Raw genomic sequence first — 21,829 nt, 5'->3', positions numbered from 1 at the left:
TTGGTTTTTTGGTTTTTTTGAGATGGAATTTTGCTCTTGTTGCCCAGGCTGGAGTGTGATGGCACGATCTCGGCTGACCGCAACCTCCGTCTCCCAGGTTCAAGCAATTCTTCCTCAGCCTCCCAAGCAGCTGAGACTATAGGTGTGCACCACCACACCCGGCTAATTTTTGTATTTTTAGTAGAGACAGAGTTTTGCCATGTTGGCCAGGCTGATCTCAAACTCCTGGCCTCAAGTGATCCGCCCACCTTGGCCTCCCAAAATGTTGGGATTACAGGTGTGAGCCGCCATGCCCAGCCAAAAAAAAAAAAATTGTTTTTAAGGCATTGTCTTACTCTTGCCCAGGCTGGAGTGGAGTGGCAAAATCATAGTGCACTGTAACCTAAAACTCCTGGGCTCAAGTGATTCTCCTGCCTCAGCCTCCTCAGTAGCTGGAACTACAGGTGTGCACTACCATGCCTGGCTAATTTTAATTTTTCTGTAGAGACACGGTCTCACTATGTTGCCCAGGCTGGTCCCAAACGCCTGGCTTCAAGCAATCCTCATCTTGGCCTCCCAAAGTGCTAGGGTTACAGGCATGAGCCACCAAACCTGGCGTAAAAAAATCTTTATAATTTTCTTTTTCTTTTCTTTCTTTCTTTTTTTTGACGGAGTCTCACTCTGTCGCCCAGGCTGGAGTACAGTGGCATGATCTTAGCTCACTGCCACCTCCGCCTCACAGGTTCAAGCAATTATTTTGCCTCAGCCTCCCAAGTAGCTGGGACTACAGACACACACCACCACGCCCAGCTAATTTTTGTATTTTTAGTAGAGACGAGGTTTCACTAGGTTGGCCAGGCTAGTCTCGAACTCCTGACCTTGTGGTCCACTCGCCTGGGCCTCCCAATGTGCTGGGATTACAGACATGAGCCACCGCGCCCAGCTAAAATCTTTATGATTTTCCATCCCCCATGGATTAAAGTTCAGATTCCTTAATATGGCATTCAAGGACCTCCAGTGATTTGAATCCCCAAGCTTTACCCCCTTGCGCCTCAGTCCAACCCTTTAAGCATTCTGCTATGCTGAGTCAACTACTTGTCCTTCCCCGCCTCTGTGTTCCTTTGCTGCTCTTATGTATTCTCTATGCCTAAAAACCCTTTCATTCTCTGACAAAAGGCAACTTGAACATGAGTTCAAGTGCAACCCATGTTTGAATCTTAGTTTTGCCATCCGTTGGCTGTGTAAACGTGGGCAATTTACCTAAAACTCTTGTGCCACAGTTTTGTGTTTATAAAATGGGCATAATAGTACTTATTTCCTAGGGTTGTTTTGAGTAACAATGATATGTGACTTTGATAATCTGTGTATTTTTCACGGCATACTTTACTGTCTCTCTGCTGCAGTTATGTGTGTTCATGTCTTAACTCTTCCTGGGCTGTTTGTTAAGGCTCCTTGATGGCTATCTTTGGAGTTTTTAAAATATTTTATTTTTTATAATTTTAAAATAGAGGCGAGGTCTCACTGTATTGCCTAGGCTGGTCTTAAATGCCTGAGCTCAAGCCATCCTCCTGCCTCAGCCTCCCAAAGTGCTGGGATTACAGGCATGAGCCACTGTACCTGGCCTAATGGTTATCTTTGTATCCTTTATCAACACAGTGCCTTGAACAGAGTAAATACTTATTGAAAACTTGAGTGAAATGTGTGTTAATATTTGGCCTCACAGAATACACCAGTAATACAGCAATCACTCACCTGAGGACACTGGGAGGATAGAAGGTAAGTAGAGGACTGGGTTAAGTATTTGTTCAAGCAAATACATTAATTACACACCTCCCATGTACTTGACACTGGGAACTCAGCAATGAAGAAGGCCCAGACCAAAGTTCAGGCTTTTAGCTTCCTGTCCTATACAGGATAAGATTCTTAGCTCTATGCTGAGGTAGTAAATTATGAGGGGACTTCAAAATGGCACAGGGTGGTTGAGCAGGATACGGCAATGGTTAAGTTTGGTCAGAAAATAGAAATCAAAAGGAAAATGTGGCTATGGTTACCCCTAGCAGACCTCTTAAATCTCCTTCCTGAGAACCTGCTTTTTTGGGAAGGCATGAATGCCAGTAAGACTCGGCACTCCTCCTCTTCTGCTTACCGAGAGAAAATGACTTTGCCTTTCTGCTCAAAACTCATCCCTTCACTTTGTCACACTATGTTTGCATCTTCCATCCTTAGTGTGTGTTTCCATCCAGTCTTTCAGCAATACACGTACTACACATTGGACTCTTGGGTAGTCTCTAGGGCTGTAGCAAGGAGCCTTGCTCCCAAGGGACTCATTTACACAATCCTGTGAACGGACCAAGAGTAAACAGTGTGCTCAATGCTGTGCCTATGTGTGTTAGCCCATGAGGCCAGCCTGAAGAGTCAGGGAAGGCTCCCCTAGGTAAATACCCCAACCAGAATCAAGTCTTAATGGTCAAAGAGCTCCATCACCCAAAAAGGTAGTTGAGGACCTACCTTCAACTGAACAGCTAATGCGTAATCTCAGAACCTGTGAGTCAAAATTCCCTGGAATAACTCCACTTTATCCCCAATCTCCTTGCCACCTAGACCAAGGTCCATTCACCACCCTGTCCCCAGCACTGACTGCACTGCTGTGGCCACACTAAAGCTTGGCTCAAGACGGAGGAGGAGTGAGGAAGCTGCTGCACCAATATGGCTGGTTGAGGCCGCCCAAGGTCCTAGAAGGAGGAAGTGGGTAAATGCCGTATCCAAAAAGATACAGCAGCCTCAGGTTTTATCAGGGGGCAGCAGCTTCCTTCTCCTTCCCCGACCTCTGGCCAAGTCACAAAGCACCACAGCTGTACAGCCAGATGGGGGAAGGGAGGAGATTAGAATTGTAGGCTAGAGTAGACAGGTATGGACCAGTTCACAATCATGCTATCCCAAGCAGAAAGTGATGGTGGCTTGGACTAGCTTGGTGATAGTAGAGATGGGGTAAAGATTGAAGAGACATCATTGATAGGCAGAACCAATAGGACATGGTAATAAACTATTCTCAGGAAAGGGGAGGAGTCATGGCTTTCAGTCATGAGCATCCACCCTCGGGGTGGCCTCACCCACTTCCTGGCAATTCTAGCCACCATGAATCCAGGGGCTATAGCCCTTTGCTCTGCCCATTGCTCAGCAAGTTCCTTGGGGTTCCAGTTTGATAAGAAAAGACTTCCTGTGGAGGAATCTGAAGGGAAGGAGGAGGAGCTGGCCCATTCCTGCCTGGGAGGTTGTGGAAGAAGGAAGATGGCCAGAGCTTTGTGTCCACTGCAAGCCCTCTGGCTTCTGGAGTGGGTGCTGCTGCTCTTGGGACCTTGTGCTGCCCCTCCAGCCTGGGCCTTGAACCTGGACCCAGTGCAGCTCACCTTCTATGCAGGCCCCAATGGCAGCCACTTTGGATTTTCACTGGACTTCCACAAGGACAGCCATGGGAGGTGAGCCATAAGGGAAGTTTGGGTATTGGGAGAGAGCAGGACCCCTCCCCATCACTGCTTCTGGGGGCTTCGAGTTTCCCATTTGTGATAGCAGTTGAGCAAGGTGACTTGTGGGGCCTATTCAGGTTGATTTCTTGTCAAGAATGTTGGGGTCCGGGGGACTGGCTCAGGTGGAGGTATAAGGGCAGGGCACAGGGGGGGTGATGAGCACTGAAACTACAGCAAGAACAAAGGGAAGACAAGAGTTGATGCTTTATTTTTTCCCCAAGGGTCAGTTGTATGAACCACTCCGCCCTCAACACCTTGAAATGTTGAGAGGAGGCCGGGCGCGGTGGCTCACGCCTGTAATCCCAGCACTTTGGGAGGCCAAGGCGGGCGGATCACCTGAGGTCGAGAATTCGAGACCAGCCTGACCAACGTGGAGAAACCCCGTCTCTACTAAAAATACAAAAAAAAAAAAAAAAAAAAAAAAAAGAGGCTAGGCACAGTGGCTCATGCCTGTAATCCCAGCACTTTAGGAGGCAGAGGTGGGCAGATCACGAGGTCAGGAGGTCGAGACCAGCCTGGCCAACATGGTGAAACCCTGTCTCTATTAAAAATACAAAAATTAGCTGAGCATGGTGGCACACTCCTGTAGTCCCAGCTACTCGGGAGGCTGAGGCAGGAGAATCACTTGAACCCGGGAGGTGGAGGTTGCAGTGAGCTGAGATCGTGCCACTGCACTCCAGCCTGGGTGACAGAGTGAGACTCCATCTCAAAAAAAAGAAAAAAAATTACCCGGGCGTGGTGCCGCATGCCTGTAATCCCAGCTACTCGGGAGGCTGAGGCAGGAGAATCATTTGAACTTGAGAGGCAGAGGTTGTGTTGAGCCAAGATCACGCCATTGCACTCCAGCCTTGGCAACAAGAGCGAAACTCTGTCTCAAAAAAAAAAAGAAAGAAATGTGGAAAGGAGCACATGACCTAAATTGATTTGCAGAACTAAAGTTGTCTACTCTCCCCCACCTTGCATTTCTATTCCATTTCCCTCATCTCCAACAACATTATAAATATTTGAAAAGAAGCAATAGTTCATTAATGATTAGTATTGATCAGGCTTCAGAATCAAGACTGCCAAGATTAGAGTCTTGGCTCCTCCTCTTCATAGCGTGTACCCTGAGCTACTTATCGCGAGAGACACTGTGCCCACCAGCTTCAGGGAGTGGCAATGGGTGGCAATGGCAGATAGCCTTCAAGTGTCAGCCACTTAGGGGATTTCCTCTGCTGAAGAGAGCCAGTTCACTCCAAGTCCCCTCCAAAGGTGGCCCACATCCAGTGTCTGATCAATGAGAAGTGGGTGAGTGGGGAGAGTGGAGGCAGGTGTGAGGGAGGCATTTGATAAGGGTCCAGCCCTCTTTCATCAACTCTGACAATTCTTTTTTCTTCTTCTTCTTTTTTTTTTTTTTTTTTTTTTTTTTTGAGATGGGGTTTCGCTCTTGTTGCCCAGGCTGGAGTGCAATGGCACAATCTCTGGCTCACCGCAACTTCCGCCTCCCGGGTTCAAGTGATTCTCCTGCCACAGCCTCCCGCATAGCTGGGATTACAGGCACGTGCCACCACACTCGGCTAATTTTGTATTTTTAGTAGAGACGAGGTTTCTCCATGTTGGTCAGGGTGGTCTCGAACTCCCAACTTCAGGTGATCCACCTGCCTTGGCCTCCCAAAGTGCTAGGATTACAGGCGTGAGCCACCACACCCGGCCTTTTTTTTCTTTCTTTTTTTTTTTTTTTTTGAGGTGGAGTTTTGCTCTCGTTGACCGGGCTGGAGTGCAATGGGGTGATCTTGGCTCACTGCAACCTCTGCCTCCTGGGTTCAAACGATTCTCCTGTCTCAGCCTCCCGAGTAGCTGGGATTACAGGGGCATGCCACCATACCCGGCTAATTTTTGTATTTTTAGCAGAGACGGGGTTTCACTATGTTGGCCAGGCTGGAATTGAACTGACCTCAGGTGATCAGCCCGCCTCGGCCTCCCAAAGTACTGGGATTACAGGTTTGAGCCACCACGCCCGGCCAACTCTGACAATTTTGAAGGGTCATTCTAGTTTCAGAGCTCGTGGGGTGTTGGCAAATGCTGTCATTGGGCCTGAATCAGCTCAACTCCTTCCTGTGCCCACTCCTGCTTATTTCCCCTCCTATAAGTAGTGATCCCATTGGCACTACTTAAACATCCTGCAGGCTAAAAAAATATTATGGGCCAGACACAGAGGCTCACGCCTGTAATCCCTTGGCCTCCCAAAGTGCTGGGATTACAGGTGTGAGCCACCATGCCCAGCCTATAAAAAAATTTTGTTTTAATTAGCCAGGCATGGTGTTGCACACCCGCAGTCCCAGCTACTCGGGTGGCTGAGGGGAGAGGATTGCTTGAGCCATGGAGATCAAGGCTACAGTGAGCTGTGATCGTGCTGTTGCACTCCAGCTGGGCAACAGAATGAGACCCTGTCTCAAAACAAAACAACAAAATTATTTTTTAAAAGTATAGCATTGTTTCAAGAGCGTTTGTTATGTATTTGGGTGGAACCATGCTAACCGTTACTCATATTTATTACATTTACTCCTGACAGCATTGACTGGTTGTGAAAACCAGTCATTGGTTATGAAATTGGTATTCCTATTTCACATATGGCAGAATTGTGATTTAAACCTAGATCTGCTAGGGTCCTCATCTCTATCAGCCCCACACTCCAGCCCCACTTTAGAGGTACCCTCTACCGTCCCTCATTAAAACCAGCTCTCAAGAGAGGATCTGGTAACAGTCTAGACAGGCGTTCTAGGGAGCACGTGAACCCCTGGTTCTTGTTGTGGGTGGAAGGATGGAGATGTTGTACAGAGTTTAGGTCTTTTTCAGCAAAGATCTCAAACCCCTGGTGTTCAAATCGAACCAAATGGTTATAGTCCCAGCTCTACTCTCAACTCACTGGGTTACTTTAGCCACGTGATTGCCCTTGCTGAGAGACAGTTTCACTGTCCATAAGATGAAGTACATCACGGTGGTCTGTGAGGTGTCATTGAGGAAAGATGGTCCAGTGCCCCCATGCCACATCGCCTTCCGGGCAGTGCTCCCAGCGCCGGCGCCAGGGCCTGGGATACGCTGGAATCCGCGCGGCGCTCACCCAGCTTTCCTATGCAGAGTGGCCATCGTGGTGGGCGCCCCGCGGACCCTGGGCCCCAGCCAGGAGGAGACGGGCGGCGTGTTCCTGTGCCCCTGGAGGGCCGAGGGCGGCCAGTGCCCCTCGCTGTTCTTTGACCTCCGTGAGTCCCAGGCAAGGAGAGCAAGGGTGGGGTCAGAGGGACGTGTACTGCCGGGCTTCAGCGCCCCACCCCTTCTTGTGCCTTCCAGGTGATGAGACCCGAAATGTAGGCTCCCAAACTTTACAAACCTTCAAGGCCCGCCAAGGACTGGGGGCGTCGGTCGTCAGCTGGAGCGACGTCATTGTGGTGGGCCCCGCGGTACAGGGCACAGGGAACAGTCGGGGGCAGGGACACGTGGGGCCAGGAGGAGCCCAAGTCTCGCGCCCGTCCCCACTCCTGTGGCCTTTCTCCAGGCCTGCGCCCCCTGGCAGCACTGGAACGTCCTAGAAAAGACTGAGGAGGCTGAGAAGACGCCCGTAGGCAGCTGCTTTTTGGCTCAACCAGAGAGCGGCCGCCGCGCCGAGTACTCCCCCTGTCGTGGGAACACCCTGAGCCGCATTTACATGGAAAATGATTTTAGTGAGCGCCAGCTACGACCTGGGCCCGCCCACTCGCCACTGCTTAGCCCCGCCCCCATCGGATCCCGCCCCCAGCGCCGCAGCCCTTGCTTTGGATCTGGCCTCGCCCCAGGGCCCCGCCGACTCCAGGCCCCGCCCCTGTCGGATCCCCCCAGCCCTCCTCCGGGCTCGCGCGCGCCTCCCTTCACCCGTGCGCTGACCCCTCCTCCTTGTTTCCTGCAGGCTGGGACAAGCGTTACTGTGAAGCGGGCTTCAGCTCCGTGGTCACTCAGGCAAGTAGGGAGCAAAAGCGGAGTGGGGGCGGCTCCAAAACAGGGCCCCCTCTCACCCTCAGGACTTCCCTTCCAGGCCGGAGAGCTGGTGCTTGGGGCTCCTGGCGGCTATTATTTCTTAGGTACGAGCCCATCCGTACACCTCCCTCCCTTCTCGCGGCCCAAGGAGACCCGCGGTGTTTGGGCCCCACACCCGCTGTCCCTCCCGCCCTAGGTCTCCTGGCCCAGGCTCCAATTGCGGATATTTTCTCGAGTTACCGCCCAGGCATCCTTTTGTGGCACGTGTCCTCCCAGAGCCTCTCCTTTGACTCCAGCAACCCAGAGTACTTCGACGGCTACTGGGGTAACACCGCCCTTCCAGACTTCCAGCACCCTGAGGGTCACCGCCCACCGCAGACGGTCAGGTCCTGCCGGCCAGCCCACCGCCTAAGTCGCTCCCGCCCTCCGCTCCTGCGGCTTCCCCGCAGACCGCCCGCCTCCCATGCACCCACCGCTCCCTTCCACTGCAGACTCGTAGTGCAGCCTGGGGCAGGGCTTGGCCCCTCGAAGGCCTCCGTTTTTCCATCTGCACAATGGAGGGCTGGGGCTGAGTGGCCTTGATCTCCTTTGCCCTCCGTCCCCTCTCTGCTTCCTCCCCTGGAAAAGACTAATTTGCGCCCATGTCCTCAGGGTACTCGGTGGCCGTGGGCGAGTTCGACGGGGATCTCAACACTACAGGCAAGAAATCCACTTAGTCAGGGCGGGAGTTGGGGAACCAGCCTGAGGAGGAGCGCCTTCCTGATATCTCCCCTGTGTAGGGAAATCTTCCTGCACACAAATTTTTCCCTGGGTGCAGAACGGGGAGCGGGAAGTGGGTAGGTTCTAAGGCTCTCATTTCCTGAGCCTGGCTCTCTCTATCGCCAGAGTATGTCGTCGGTGCCCCCACTTGGAGCTGGACCCTGGGAGCGGTAAGTGCCCCCACCACTGGGCCTCCCGAAGCCCTTTATGCCAGTCCTCAGGCTGACAACTCCTGAGCGCCCCCCACCCCCGCCTCGCCTCCACCAAACAACCCTTTCTCACCTGGAGTGGGAGGTTGCTTTGGGTACAAGCATGATGCTGTCGCCTGCGCTGTCCGTGCAGGTGGAAATTTTGGACTCCTACTACCAGAGGCTGCACCGGCTGCGCGGAGAGCAGGTGGGGGCCAGGTCCCAGTGGGAGTGGCTGGGTGGAGGGGGAACTGAGACTTCAGAATATTTCACGGGAGGTGAGGGCCCATTTCTTAGAGAGGATGCTGGTCCAGCGGCGTGAATGATGGTGCTCCTCATCTTGCAGATGGCGTCGTATTTTGGGCATTCAGTGGCTGTCACTGACGTCAACGGGGATGGGTGAGGAGGGACATGCCCCACCCCTACCCAGTTGGGTCCCAAATTACCAGAGCTGCCCTCTGTCTCCCTTTCCTAGCCCTAGTCTCACGTGTCCACTGGAGGAACAGAAGAGCAAGGGTTGGGGAGATTTGGCCCTAGCCCCAATATACCTCTGGTCCAGTCCCATGTAACCACTCATCTGGCCCACAGGAGGCATGATCTGCTGGTGGGCGCTCCGCTGTATATGGAGAGCCGGGCAGACCGAAAACTGGCCGAAGTGGGGCGTGTGTATTTGTTCCTGCAGCCGCGAGGCCCCCACGCACTGGGTGCCCCCAGCCTCCTGCTGACTGGCACACAGCTCTATGGGCGATTCGGCTCTGCCATCGCACCCCTGGGCGACCTCGACCGGGATGGCTACAATGGTGAGGGAAGAGAGGAGCCCGACTTTCTGCAGAGGGGTTAACAGCCACTCAAAAGGCATGGAGTTGGCCTGAGGGCAGCCAGAACCAGGATGGGTTTTAAGCATATAAGTATGTGGCTTAGACGCTGGGGTGCTGAGTGGAGAGCAGATGGGAGAGTTGAAGACTAATTAGGATGTGTTTGCCTTAATCCAGGCAAGAGACAATGACCACCTGGATGTGGATTTTGGCGGTGGAGTTAGAGATGGGCGTGACTTCACAGATATTTAGGACTCGGATTATTAGGACTTGGTGGGAGACTGGATGTGGGGCCAGAGGAGAGGTTGGAGTTGTGTGCCTGTGATGGCCTCCACTGCCTGGAACTCAGGCCGTGCAGCAGGTGCTGGGGAGAGGCGGGAGATCAGCATTTCGGCTCTGGACCTGTTGAGCTTGAAGGGCTTGGGTGCTTTAGGCGGAAATATCCAAAGAACAGTTGGGAGTGGCTTTTCCCGCTTCCACAAGAGAGATCTGAGTGGGAGACAGGGGTTTGGGGAAAGTGGATGAGGTCCCAGGACCTGTGAAATGAGAAGAGGCCCAGGATAGAGCCCTAGGGAGCAAAAGCATTTAGGTGACTCCTACAGGAGGTAAGTCTGAGAAGGAGACAGAGGAGTGTCCAGAGAGGGAGGAGGGAACTCGGGGTCTGATGGCCCGGGACTCAAGACAGAGCGTGCGTTAAAGAGCATGCGCAGGAGGAAGTGGGCGCTGCGACTCCTGCTGCTGCTGCAAGGTACAATTAGATGGGGCTGGAGAGCTATTCATGGGCTTTAGCAAGAAGAGGGTGCCAGGCATGGTGGCTCATGCCTGTAATCCCAGCTACTTGGGAAATTGAGGCAGGAGAATCTCTTGAACCCGGGAAGTGGAGGTTGCACTGAGCTGAGATCGCGCCACTACTGCACTCCAGCCTGGGCGACAGAGCAAGACTCCATCTCAACAAAATAAAAAAAGAAAGAAAGAAAGAAAGGAAGAAAGAAAAAAAAAGGGGAGGTTATTGGTGACAGTGACATAAATTGATTCAGGCCGAGATAGGGTCAGAAGCCAGAATGCAATGGGGTAATGTATGAATGGAGGTGAAAAATTGGATGCAGCTAATGTAGACAGCACTTTCAACAGGTTTGTGGTAAAAAGGAATTTGAGGAATAGAAAGAAAAAAAAAGAACATGTTTGACTATGAGAGGAAAAAGAGAAAAGGTGATCACGGAAAAGAGATGAGGGTCAAGGGAAGATTATTTCAATGTGGAAGAACATGTAGTAGGTTGAAAATGATGTTGTGGGGAAATGGGGGGATGAGCCAGCAGAGAGTCCCTGTGATGCCTCAGGGGATGGGAGGGTGACTGGCCCAGTGTCAGGGTAAAGGAAGGAAACCTCTTCCAGGGTCAAATGGGGAAAGGGAAAAGAAAGTCGGTGTGGGATTATAGCATAATAGTGGGCTGCCTCTCTTCCTGAAGTAAGAGATTTTGTCACCTGCTGAAGGAAGTGTGGGGGGGCTGGGAGTTTGATGGAATGGAGAAGGTTAGAAATAGACGCTAGATGGCCAGACACGGTGGCTCACACCTGGAATCCCAGCACTTTGGGAGCCCAAGGTGGGCAGACCACTTGAGGTCAGGAGTTCGAGACCAGCCTGGCCAATGTGAAACCACGTCTCTACTGAAAATACAAAAATTAGCCGGGCATGGTGGTAGGCGCCTGTAATCCCAGCTACTGAAGAGGCTGAGGCACAAGAATCACTTTAACGGGGGAGGCAGAGGTTGCAGTGAGCCAAGATCGCACCACTGCACTCCAGCCAGGACAACAGAGTGAGACTCCATCTCAAAAAAAAAAAAAATTAGAAAAGAGAATAATGATGCTTAATTTTCAGGATGTATTTTCCTCAATAGACAGTGAGAGTTGTCACTGTTTTTATAACAATCCTACTTGGCAGGTCCCTCTCCCACCTGATTGTTAACTCTTGGAGGGTAGGGCAGTGCCTCCTTCACCCACACTTTGCACCCCTTTCCTGGTCTCCTGGGATGTGCCCAGAGAAGCTCAGGAAAGTTTTACAGTCATCTAGGGAGGCTGAATAACAATCAGCCACTTCCTTTCTGTTACTCCTTCCAGACATTGCAGTGGCTGCCCCCTATGGGGGTCCCAGTGGCCGCGGCCAAGTGCTGGTGTTCCTGGGTCAGAGTGAGGGGCTGAGCTCACGTCCCTCCCAGGTCCTGGACAGCCCCTTCCCCACAGGCTCTGCCTTTGGCTTCTCCCTTCGAGGTGCCGTAGACATCGATGACAACGGATACCCAGGTGCCCTGGACTGCCTCCAGCTAGAAATGCCCAAGAAAGGCCCTTGGACATTCGCTGGAAGTGCCGAGAGACACGGCCAGGGGCTCATGCCTGGCCTGGTGTCCCACTGTGGACTGCCAGAGGGGCTGGGTGAAACCTCCAGTGGGGGAGGTGGTGTGGGGAACCCCTGGGAAGATGAGATGAGGATCCCATGCCCTCTCTAATGGCCAATTCTGACCCATTCCTCGATGTCTGTAGACCTGATCGTGGGAGCTTACGGGGCCAACCAGGTGGCTGTGTACAGGTGAGCGCTGGCTCCAGGGGCGGGATGGGGAAGGTCCTGTGCCATCAGAGGAGGCTAGGCCAGGAGGAGCCACAGTGGCAAGCCTACCCCATCACCCCATCCCATCAGAGCTCAGCCAGTGTTGAAGGCCTCTGTCCAGCTACTGGTTCAAGATTCACTGAATCCTGCTGTGAGGAGCTGTGTCCTACCCCAGACCAAGACACCCGTGAGCTGGTGAGGAGGCAGAGGGCATGGGCCTTGAAGGATCTGGGACCTCAGAAAGGCCCCAACCCCTGAGCCCCACTTACGTCTTTGCAGCTTCAACATCCAGATGTGTGTTGGAGCCACTGGGCACAACATTCCTCAGAAGCTATGTGAGTGGCATGAAGGGGGCAGGAGGGAGGTGGGCTTGGACTCCCCCAGAGGCTGGCCAGGGAGGTCCTGACTCTTCTGCTTGCCCTGCCAGCCCTAAATGCCGAGCTGCAGCTGGACCGGCAGAAGCCCCGCCAGGGCCGGCGGGTGCTGCTGCTGGGCTCTCAACAGGCAGGCACCACCCTGAACCTGGATCTGGGTGGAAAGCACAGCCCCATCTGCCACACCACCATGGCCTTCCTTCGAGTACGCCCAGGCAGGGGATTGGCAGGGCTGGGAGAGTAGAACTTACCCACTGGACTTGTTCATCTAGCCCTGGGGCACTGAGCTGGGTCCTGTGAATCCGGGGGTGGGCAGGACAGGGTGCCTACTGGCCAGGGGAAGGTGGGATGTGTATGGTAGCAAGATGGCCTGACTCTTGCCCCCGTCCTAGGATGAGGCAGACTTCCGGGACAAGCTGAGCCCCATTGTGCTCAGCCTCAATGTGTCCCTACCGCCCACGGAGGCTGGAATGGCCCCTGCTGTCGTGCTGCATGGAGACACCCATGTGCAGGAGCAGGTAGGGACAGGCGGGGACAGGCCAGGGAGGTGCAGGACCCCTGACAGCAAGTCAGGATTAGGGTTAGTACCAAGTTGCAATGTGAACCCCAAAACCTTGATGTCATTCCAAACCCTAATGAAAACCTCAAAATCCGGCCAGTCGTGGTGGCTCACACCTGTAATCCCAGCACTTTGGGAGACCGAGGCAGACGGATTGCCTGAGGTCAGGAGTTAGAGACCAACCTGGCCAACATGGTGAAACCCCATCTCTACTAAAAATACAAAAAAATTAGCCGGGCGTGGTGACACACACCTGTAATTCCAGCTACTCGGGAGTCTGAGGCAAGAGAATCACTTGAACCCGGGAGGCAGAGGTTGCAGTGAGCCGAGATTGTGCCACAGCACTCCAGCCCGGGTGACAGAGCAAGACTCTGTCTCAAAAAAAAAAAGCCAGGCTCAGTGGCTCATGCCTGTAATCCCAGCACTTTGGGAGGCCGAGGCAGGTGTATCACGAGGTCAAGAGATCAAGACCATCCTGGCTAACACAGTGAAACCCCGTCTACTAAAAATACAAAAAAAAAAAAAAAAAAAAAAATTACCTGGGCGTGGTGGCGGGTACCTGTAGTCCCAGCTACTCGGGAGGCTGAGGCAGGAGAATAGCGTGAACCCAGGGGGCGGAGCTTGCAGTGAGCCGAGATCGTGCCACTGCACTCCAGCCTGGGCGACAGAGTAAGACTCCATCTCAAAAAAATAAAATAAAATAAAATAAAACACCTAAAAATTCCAGTATCCCCTAAGCTCTGATGTAAATTGACAAACCCTGAGATTGTCCCAAACCTCTAAATAAACCCCAGAGCCCCGATACCATCTCCAAACTCCTTTTCGTCCTCAGATCTTCTTACTCCCTAAGCCCCTATGTGAACCTCAAGCCCACTGTTTTCCTAACCCTGATGTAATCTCCAAACCTCACACATCCCCAGCTTACCCACACACCCCAATGTGCCCTTCTAGACACGAATCGTCCTGGACTGCGGGGAAGATGACGTGTGTGTGCCCCAGCTTCAGCTCACTGCCAGCGTGTGAGGAGGCCTCCCACTGTGCCCAACCCTGGCTCTTTCTGCCTATCATAACCGCTCCCCACCTGAGTCCCCTCTTTTCCCACATCCTGGGCCCGGACCCAGGCTCCCTGGCTTCACTCCTCTTTCCCTACAGGACGGGCTCCCCGCTCCTAGTTGGGGCAGATAATGTCCTGGAGCTGCAGATGGATGCAGCCAACGAGGGCGAGGGGGCCTATGAAGCAGAGCTGGCTGTGCACCTGCCCCAGGGCACCCACTATATGCGGGCCCTAAGCAACGTCGAGGTACAGCCCCCACCCTAGGAACAGTACCCAGGACCTGGGAGGCGCTGGAGCCTTGGCTCTGTCATCTGCCTCCCGGAGAGTCCCTCTTTTCTGCTTTGCTGTCAGATGTAATTTTTAATTTTTTTATTTTTAATTTGGAAGACGAATACTTGCTAATGGCACAGAATTCCAAAACTCTATTACAAAAACCAGAAAAACAAAAAAGGTTTAGGAACCAAATGTTAACAGGAACCTCTGTTAACATTTGGTGGATTTCCTTCCAGTCTTTTTTTCAATATTGACTCTCACTCACATAAGTATATATTTATTTTTTATGTTGTTAATGTAGTTTATAATAATGGGGTCATACTCTAATGTTTTGTGTTTTTTATTTCCAAAATGAAAATGCCTAAAAAGTAATAGTGCTACAGCAATACACACACTAGCATGTGACAGTCCCTTGAGACCCCACCCCAAGAAAACCCCCCTCCCTACCTTGGCACACAAATCTTTCCAGACCTTCCAAGGGAGCTTAAAAATATATGTATGATGCTCTGTAATTTCTTTCTTGGCATTGCCTTCCTGAAGGGCTTTGAGAGACTCATCTGTAATCAGAAGAAGGAGAATGAGACCAGGGTGGTGCTGTGTGAGCTGGGCAACCCCATGAAGAAGAATGCCCAGGTGAGGCTGCTGGGTCGTGGTGCCAGATCTCCACCAGGGCACGTGAACAACCAGATTTTAGGGGTGAGGTTTTAGAGCCACATAGTTCTGGGCCAGAATCTTGGTCCTCACACTCCCTTGCCACATGTCCTTGGGTGAGTGACTTTCCCTCTCTGAGCCCCTTTACCCAGTGGGCTTCCAGGCAAAATAGAAATAATAATGGTGGCCTGGTGCGGTGGCTCACGCCTGTAATCCCAACACTCTGGGAGGCTGAGACGGGTGGATCACGAGATCAGGAGTTCAAGACCAGCCTGGCCAACATAGCAAAACCCCGTCTCTACTAAAAATACAAAAATTATCCGGGCATGGTGGCGCACGCCTATAGTCCCAGCTACTCAGGAGGTTGAGGCAGAAAAATCACTTGAACCTGGGAGGTGGAGGTTGCAGTGAGCCGAGATCACACCACTGCACTCTATCCTGGGTGACAGAGTGAGACTCTTGTCTTGGAAAAAAAAAAAAAAAGAAAAAGAAAGAATAATGGTGATCTTGGAGGGTGAAGACTGGAGGCCACATTCAGGGCAGGGCTGTCCTAAGTGGGGCATTTGGGCAGTGACCTTGGCCCTCCTCATCTCCCAGATAGGAATCGCGATGTTGGTGAGCGTGGGGAATCTGGAAGAGGCTGGGGAGTCTGTGTCCTTCCAGCTGCAGATACGGAGGTACTGACCTGGCGAGCGTGCCTACCCACCACCCTTCCCCCGTCTGACCCCCGTGCAGAGCCCCTCAGGTCCCTTCCATGCAGAAGGGTCTTTCGAGGCCAGGCGCGGTGGCTCACACCTGTAATCCCAGCACTTTGCGAGGCCAAGGCAGGAGGATCACTGGAGGTCAGGAGTTGGAGACCAGCCTGGCCAACATGGTGAAACCCCATCTCTACTAAAAATATAAAAATTAGCTGGGCATGGTGGTGTGCACCTACAATCCCAGCTACTTGGGAGGCTGAGGCAGGAGAATAGCTTGAACTGAACCTGGGAGATGGAGGTTGCAGTGAGCCGAGATTGGGCCACTGCCCTCTAGCCTTCCAGCCTGGGCGACAGAGCGAGACTCCATCTCAAAAGAAAAAAAAAAGGTCTTTGAAGACGCCTGGTTCCCTTTCTTCCTCAGAGACTTATGTCTGGGTCTTGGAGCCCTAGAGGAAGTTCTTTCCCAGGTCTAACTTCAGTGTGGCATGCTGTTTGTATAATTAGCTCTCTCTGAACTCTCTAAAATTCTGGCCTCACCCCCAGAGAGTCACTGGGCTGGTGTCCCTGGCCCTGTTTCTCCTCATCCCCTCCCCTCTAGCAAGAACAGCCAGAATCCAAACAGCAAGATTGTGCTGCTGGACGTGCCGGTCCGAGCAGAGGCCCAAGTGGAGCTGCGAGGGTGAGAGGCCAGGGGTGGAGAAGGGAGATGGCATTCAGGGCTCTAAACTCCAGGGGGCGCTGGGGAAACCCCACAGGCCAATCAGGACATCACGCTCTCTCTGGGGGTCTCGGGCACCTGCAGGAACTCCTTTCCAGCCTCTCTGGTGGTGGCGGCAGAAGAAGGTGAGAGGGAGCAGAACAGCTTGGACAGCTGGGGACCCAAAGTGGAGCACACCTATGAGGTAGTGGGGAGCCTCGCGTCCCTGGCTGGGGTGAGCGGGTCCCCAGAACTCCGGGTGAGGCGCTAAGCTCCCCGCACCCTGCCACCACCACCCCTTCAGCTCCACAACAATGGCCCTGGGACTGTGAATGGCCTTCACCTCAGCATCCACCTCCCGGGGCAGTCCCAGCCCTCCGATCTGCTCTACATCCTGGATATACAGCCCCAGGGGGGCCTTCAGTGCTTCCCACAGCCTCATGTCAACCCCCTCAAGGTGAGAGCTGGGTGGAAGAAAGATCTGTGAAGGTGGCACCAGACCAACCACCGGGGCACCTCTGTGGGCTGGGGTTCGGGGGAGACCTGGGCCTGACCACTCCTTTGCCCCCCCAGGTGGACTGGGGGCTGCCCACCCCCAGCCCCTCCCCCATTCACCCGGCCCATCACAAGCGGGATCGCAGACAAATCTTCCTGCCAGAGCCCGAGCAGCCCTCGAGGCTTCAGGATCCAGTTCTCGTAGTGAGCAGGCTCTCTGGTCTCTGGCCGGGCCTCCCCGGGGCCCACGGGGCAGAGGGGATGGGAGGAGGGAGAGGGGTCCGGTTGTGCTGTGGGCCTCTGTGGGCCACGCTTGGTCCCAGGGAGCACTTCAAGTGAACATGGAGGAGCATGCTGGCTTGTGTCTGGGGTGAGCTGAAAGACACCTGCACTTTTTAAAAGCTTCCCAGTACGTTAAGAAGCATAAAACAATGCCAAAGCAAGGTTATCATAGATCTGGGCATTGCGCGCTGGGGGATGACCCTCCCTGCATCTCTGGGACTATGTGAGCGAGCCCGTGCGGAGACAGCATCCGAAGCTTGGATCCAAGGCCCTTCCTGATGGGAAGGCCACCGCTTCCTGAACCCCCGGCCCCCTCTGCGTTGGGTCCTAGGGGTAAGGGGGTGGGGGATGATGTGGTGATGGGCCGGGACTGGCTGGGGACTGACGACGCCTCCCCTCAGAGCTGCGACTCGGCGCCCTGTACTGTGGTGCAATGTGACCTTCAGGAGATGGCGCGCGGGCAGCGGGCCATGGTCACGGTGCTGGCCTTCCTGTGGCTGCCCAGCCTCTACCAGGTGGGGCGGGCCGTGGGGGGGCGGGGCCGGGCCTTCTGGGCGGGGACCACTTTGCTCGGGGGGGCGGGGTTTGGTGTGGGAGGGCAGGAAGAGAGGGAAGGCAAGGTTTACTTTGGGGGATTGCAGTGGGATTAGGTCAGAGGCAGGGCTTCCCCGCCGGGAGTGTGGGACCTGGACTCCTGCAACCAATAGGCCTCTTGTGGGTGTAAACGGCTTTCAACCTCAACCTGTCCAGAGGCCACTGGATCAGTTTGTGCTGCAGTCGCACGCGTGGTTCAACGTGTCCTCCCTCCCCTATGCGGTGCCCCCCCTCAGCCTGCCCCGAGGGGAAGCTCAGGTGAGTGTGGGGGGATGGAGCAGAGACCAGTCCTGCAGGACCCATTGTCCCCCAGTCAGTGCCCAGCCAGAAAAGTCTGAGGGGTGGTACGGGTGGGTGGCATGGCTGGAGGTCACGAGCCTGAGGTTTGAGTCTTTGTGAAAGGCAGGTGTCAAGGTGACTGAAAAGACACGTGGGTTTGCCCCCAGGTGCGGACACAGCTGCTCCGGGCCTTGGAGGAGAGGGCCATTCCAATCTGGTGGGTGCTGGTGGGTGTGCTGGGTGGCCTGCTGCTGCTCACCATCCTGGTCCTGGCCATGTGGAAGGTGAGGTGTGAAGGACGGTGGAGTCCCCAGCGAGGCACAGGCTTGGCCCTGCCCTGCCTCACAGGGAGTCAAGGAGACATGGTGGCCCACCCAAGTGGGTAATCCAGGGACCAGGGGTCTATGTCTCCACTATCAGAATGTCATTCTCGGCCCAGTGGGGTGAGTCACACCTGTAATCCCAGCACTTTGGGAGGCCAAGGCAGGTAGATTACCTGAGGTCAAGGGTTCAAGACCAGCCTGGCCAACATGGTGAAACCCCATCTCTACTAAAAATACCAAAATTAGCCGGGCGTGGTGACACATGCCTGTAATCTCAGCTACTCTGGAGGCTGAGGCAGTAGAATTGCAAGAACCCAGGAGGCGGAGGTTGCAGTGAGCCGAGATGACGCCACTGCACTCCAGCTTGGGCAACAGAGTGAGCCTCCGACTCAAAAAAAAAAAAAAGAAAGAAAGAAAAGAAAAAAATAGAATGTCTTTCTCTAGTAGAGCAAAAAAGGTAAAACAAACACAAAAATGTCATTCTCCTGGGAACCCTTCCAGGCACATACCACTGGAAAGGATAGCACCTGAAATTCTGAGGCCTTTAGACACCTCTGCCACCAAAAAGAATCAGAGGATATAGAGGGTATGGAGGGTGTAAGTCCTGCCTTCAGGAATTCCTGGCTGGTTTCAAGGACAAGACGCACTTCCTCCTAGCCCCGTCCTTCCCCTTGAGTGAGGCGAGAGGCCCAAAGATTCGTCTAGACCCTATTCCTCCCTTCCTATGTGGCCCTGGAGGGTCACTCGCTCCTCTGCACCTGGAGAAGTCTCAAGCACACTGAAGGGAAGACATGGTGCTTTTAGGGAAAACCACACACTAGACCCACAATAATCAAATACATATCATCATATGCTCGAGTCATGTAGACACAAACTTCAGTATAAGAAAAATTCCAGGCTGGGCGTGGTGGCTCACACCGGTAATCCCAGCACTTTGGGAGGCCGAGGCGGGCGGATCATGAAGTCAGGAGTTCGAGACCAGCCTGACAAACATGGTGAAACCCCATCTCTACTAAAAATACAAAAATTAGCCAGGCATGGTAGCAGGCTCCTGTAGCCCCAGCTACTCGGGAGGCTGAGGCAGGAGAATCACTTGAACCCGGGAGGTGAAGGTTGCAGTGAGCCAAGATTGCACCACTGCACTCCAGCCTGGGTGAGATTTCATCTCAAAGAAAAGAAAAGAAAAATTCCAGGTGGGGGCCAGGTGCGGTGGATCACTTGAGGCCAGGAGTTTGGGACAACATAGTGAGACTCCATCTCTACGAAAAAGTTTTTTTAAAAAAATTAGTCAGGTGTGGTAGTCCACACCTGTAGTCCCAGCTACTTGGGAGGCTAAGAGGTGAGAGGATTGCCTGGGTGACACAGCAAGACCCTGTCTCTAAAAATAAAATAAAAAAAAAATTCAGAGGCCGGGCGCAGTGGCTCACGCCTGTAATCCCAGCACATTGGGAGGCCGAGGCAGGCAGATCACCTGAGGTCAGGAGTTTGAGACCAGCCCGGCCAACAGGGTGAAACCCCATCTCTACTAAAAATTAGCTAGGCGTGGTGGCACACACTTGTAAACCCAGCTACTCGGGAGGCTGAGGCATGAGAATTGTTTGAACCCGGGAGGTGGAGGCTGCATTGAGCCGAGATTGAGCCACTACACTACAGCCTGGGTGACAGAGTGAGACTCCATCTAAAAAAAAGAAAAAAATAAAAACTCAGGGGAGAAAAAAGAGAAAAAACAAAAACCCAACAATTTGTTCCATGTATTATCTCTAAATGTCAAAAGGCATCCATTTGTGAGTACAGTGGGCTTCATGTTCTGCGCTGGTCCAGGGAGGCGCTCGTAGCTAGCATACTTCCTCACACGTACTCTGGGGCCAACAAATCATCTCTATACCCTGACCTTGGCCCCCGTGTACCCCCAGGTTGGCTTCTTCAAGAGGAACCGGCCACCCCTGGAAGAAGATGATGAAGAGGGGGAGTGATGGTGCAGCCTACACTGTTCTAGCAGGAGGGTTGGGCGTGCTAACTGCACCACCCCTTATCCAACGAGTTGCCTCTAAGCTTTGGGTTGGAGCTGTTCCATGGGGTCCTCTTGGTGCCATTTCCCTCCCAACAGAGCTGGGCCATCCCCTCCTGCTGCCTAATAAAGAGACTGAGCCCTGATGCTGAGCATGCTGCCTCCTTTTGGGGCCAGAGGAGAGAGGACCAAAGGAATGTTTTGGACGGGGACCTAGGGCTGGTGGAAGTGTGAACAGAGAGGGTCTCTGCCAGGGCAAAGTTTGCAAATCACTGTCTTTGGGGAGTGTCAGGACGTACAGAGTTGGGGTGGTAGGTGTAAGAGAAAAGAGGGAGAGCCTGGCGCGGTGGCTCACGCCTGTAATCCCAGCACTTTGGGAGGCCGAGGTGAGCGGATCACCTGAGGTTGGGAGTTCGAGATCAGCCTTACCAACATGGAGAAACCCCACCTCTACTAACAATACGAAATTAGCTGGGCCTGGTGGCGCATGCTTCTAATCCCAGCTACTCAGGAGGCTGAGGCAGGAGAATCGCTTGCATCTGGGAGGCGGAGTTTGCAGTGAGCTGAGATTGTGTCATTGCACTCCAGCCTGGGCAACAAGAGTGAAACTCTGTCTCAAAAAAAAAGAAAAAAGGGAGAAAGGGCAGCAGGGCCTCAAGGAAGACTGGAAGGAGATGAATATGTCTAAGGGCAGGATGGGATGGGAGGGCAGGTGAGTGGGTGTCCTTGGTGGGCAGCTTTATTTATTTATTTAATTTATTTATTTATTTTTGAGACAGAATCTCACTCTTGCCCAGGCTGGAGTGCAATGGTATGATCTCCGCTCACTGCAATCTCCGCCTCACGGGTTCAATCAATTCTCCTGCCTCTGCCTCCTGAGTAGCTGAGACTACAGGAGTGCACCACCACGCCTGGTTAATTTTCGTATTTTTAGTAGAGAAGGGATTTCACCATGTTGGCCAGGCTGGTCTTGAACTCATGGCCTCAGGTGATCCGTCCACCTCAGCCTCCCAAAGTGCTGGGATTACAGGCGTGAGCCACCTCACCCAGCCAGGGCAGCTTTAAATAGCACATTTGTTATGATTTCGGAAGGGTAAACTTCACAATGACCTGAGGTGTGGAAAAATAACACGCTCTCCCTGCCTTCCTATCAAAAAAGGACTTTAAAGCTGTTTGGAGTGAGAAGGGGCAGAGGGAGCCTGGCTCAGCTGTTGCCTGAGGAAGGCAGCGTCATGCCAGGGAGGAGGGAGCAAGCATCACTGCCTGGCTACCCTGCTGCCATCCCTTCCTCTCCACCAAGAAGGGCCTTCAGCCAGGAAAGAGGATGAGGATGGAAGACAGCTCTCCAGCTTTAGTGAGTAGAGCTGAGCAGCATAGGTGGGGAGGTCTCCCTGGAGTCCTGAGGGATTTGTTCCTTCCTGGGTTCAATAAATATTTATTGGCCGGGCATGGTGGTTCATGCCTATAATCCTAGCACTTTGGGAGGCTAAGGCAGGAAGATGGCTTGAGCCCAGGAGTTTTTGGCTGCAGTGAGCTATGATCGTGCCACTGCGCTCCAGCCTGAGCAACAGAGAAAGACCCTGTCTCTAAAAAAAATTAAAATTGTCCGGGAGAGGTGGCTCATGCCTGTAATCCCAGCACTTTGGGAGGCCGAGGTGGGTGGATCACCTGAGGTCTGGAGCTCAAGACCA

The 21,829-nt window shown here is 53.3% G+C and overlaps 1 protein-coding gene across 1 annotated transcript; it reads left to right on the top strand.

Moving 5' to 3' along the window:
• Positions 1 to 774: 774 nt before the first annotated feature.
• Positions 775 to 20,284, top strand: ITGA2B (integrin subunit alpha 2b). The gene is made up of 31 exons (XM_063656038.1): positions 775 to 1,755; positions 3,110 to 3,455; positions 6,621 to 6,742; positions 6,831 to 6,928; positions 7,036 to 7,201; positions 7,423 to 7,472; positions 7,549 to 7,594; positions 7,687 to 7,815; positions 8,142 to 8,189; positions 8,376 to 8,419; positions 8,592 to 8,645; positions 8,784 to 8,836; positions 9,026 to 9,237; positions 11,368 to 11,550; positions 11,788 to 11,833; positions 11,942 to 12,046; positions 12,131 to 12,186; positions 12,279 to 12,430; positions 12,618 to 12,743; positions 13,736 to 13,803; positions 13,937 to 14,084; positions 14,652 to 14,744; positions 15,360 to 15,439; positions 16,059 to 16,139; positions 16,263 to 16,362; positions 16,462 to 16,614; positions 16,731 to 16,856; positions 17,336 to 17,449; positions 17,685 to 17,786; positions 17,975 to 18,091; positions 20,044 to 20,284. The coding sequence occupies exons 2-31, from the start codon at positions 3,115 to 3,117 to the stop codon at positions 20,101 to 20,103; spliced, it is 3,273 nt and encodes a 1,090-aa protein (XP_063512108.1). The 5' UTR covers positions 775 to 1,755; positions 3,110 to 3,114; the 3' UTR covers positions 20,104 to 20,284.
• Positions 20,285 to 21,829: the final 1,545 nt, after the last annotated feature.

This window comes from Pongo pygmaeus, chromosome 19 (assembly GCF_028885625.2).
Source record: "Pongo pygmaeus isolate AG05252 chromosome 19, NHGRI_mPonPyg2-v2.0_pri, whole genome shotgun sequence".
Lineage (NCBI taxonomy): Eukaryota > Metazoa > Chordata > Mammalia > Primates > Hominidae > Pongo > Pongo pygmaeus.
This window is presented reverse-complemented; position numbering and strand designations above follow the sequence as displayed.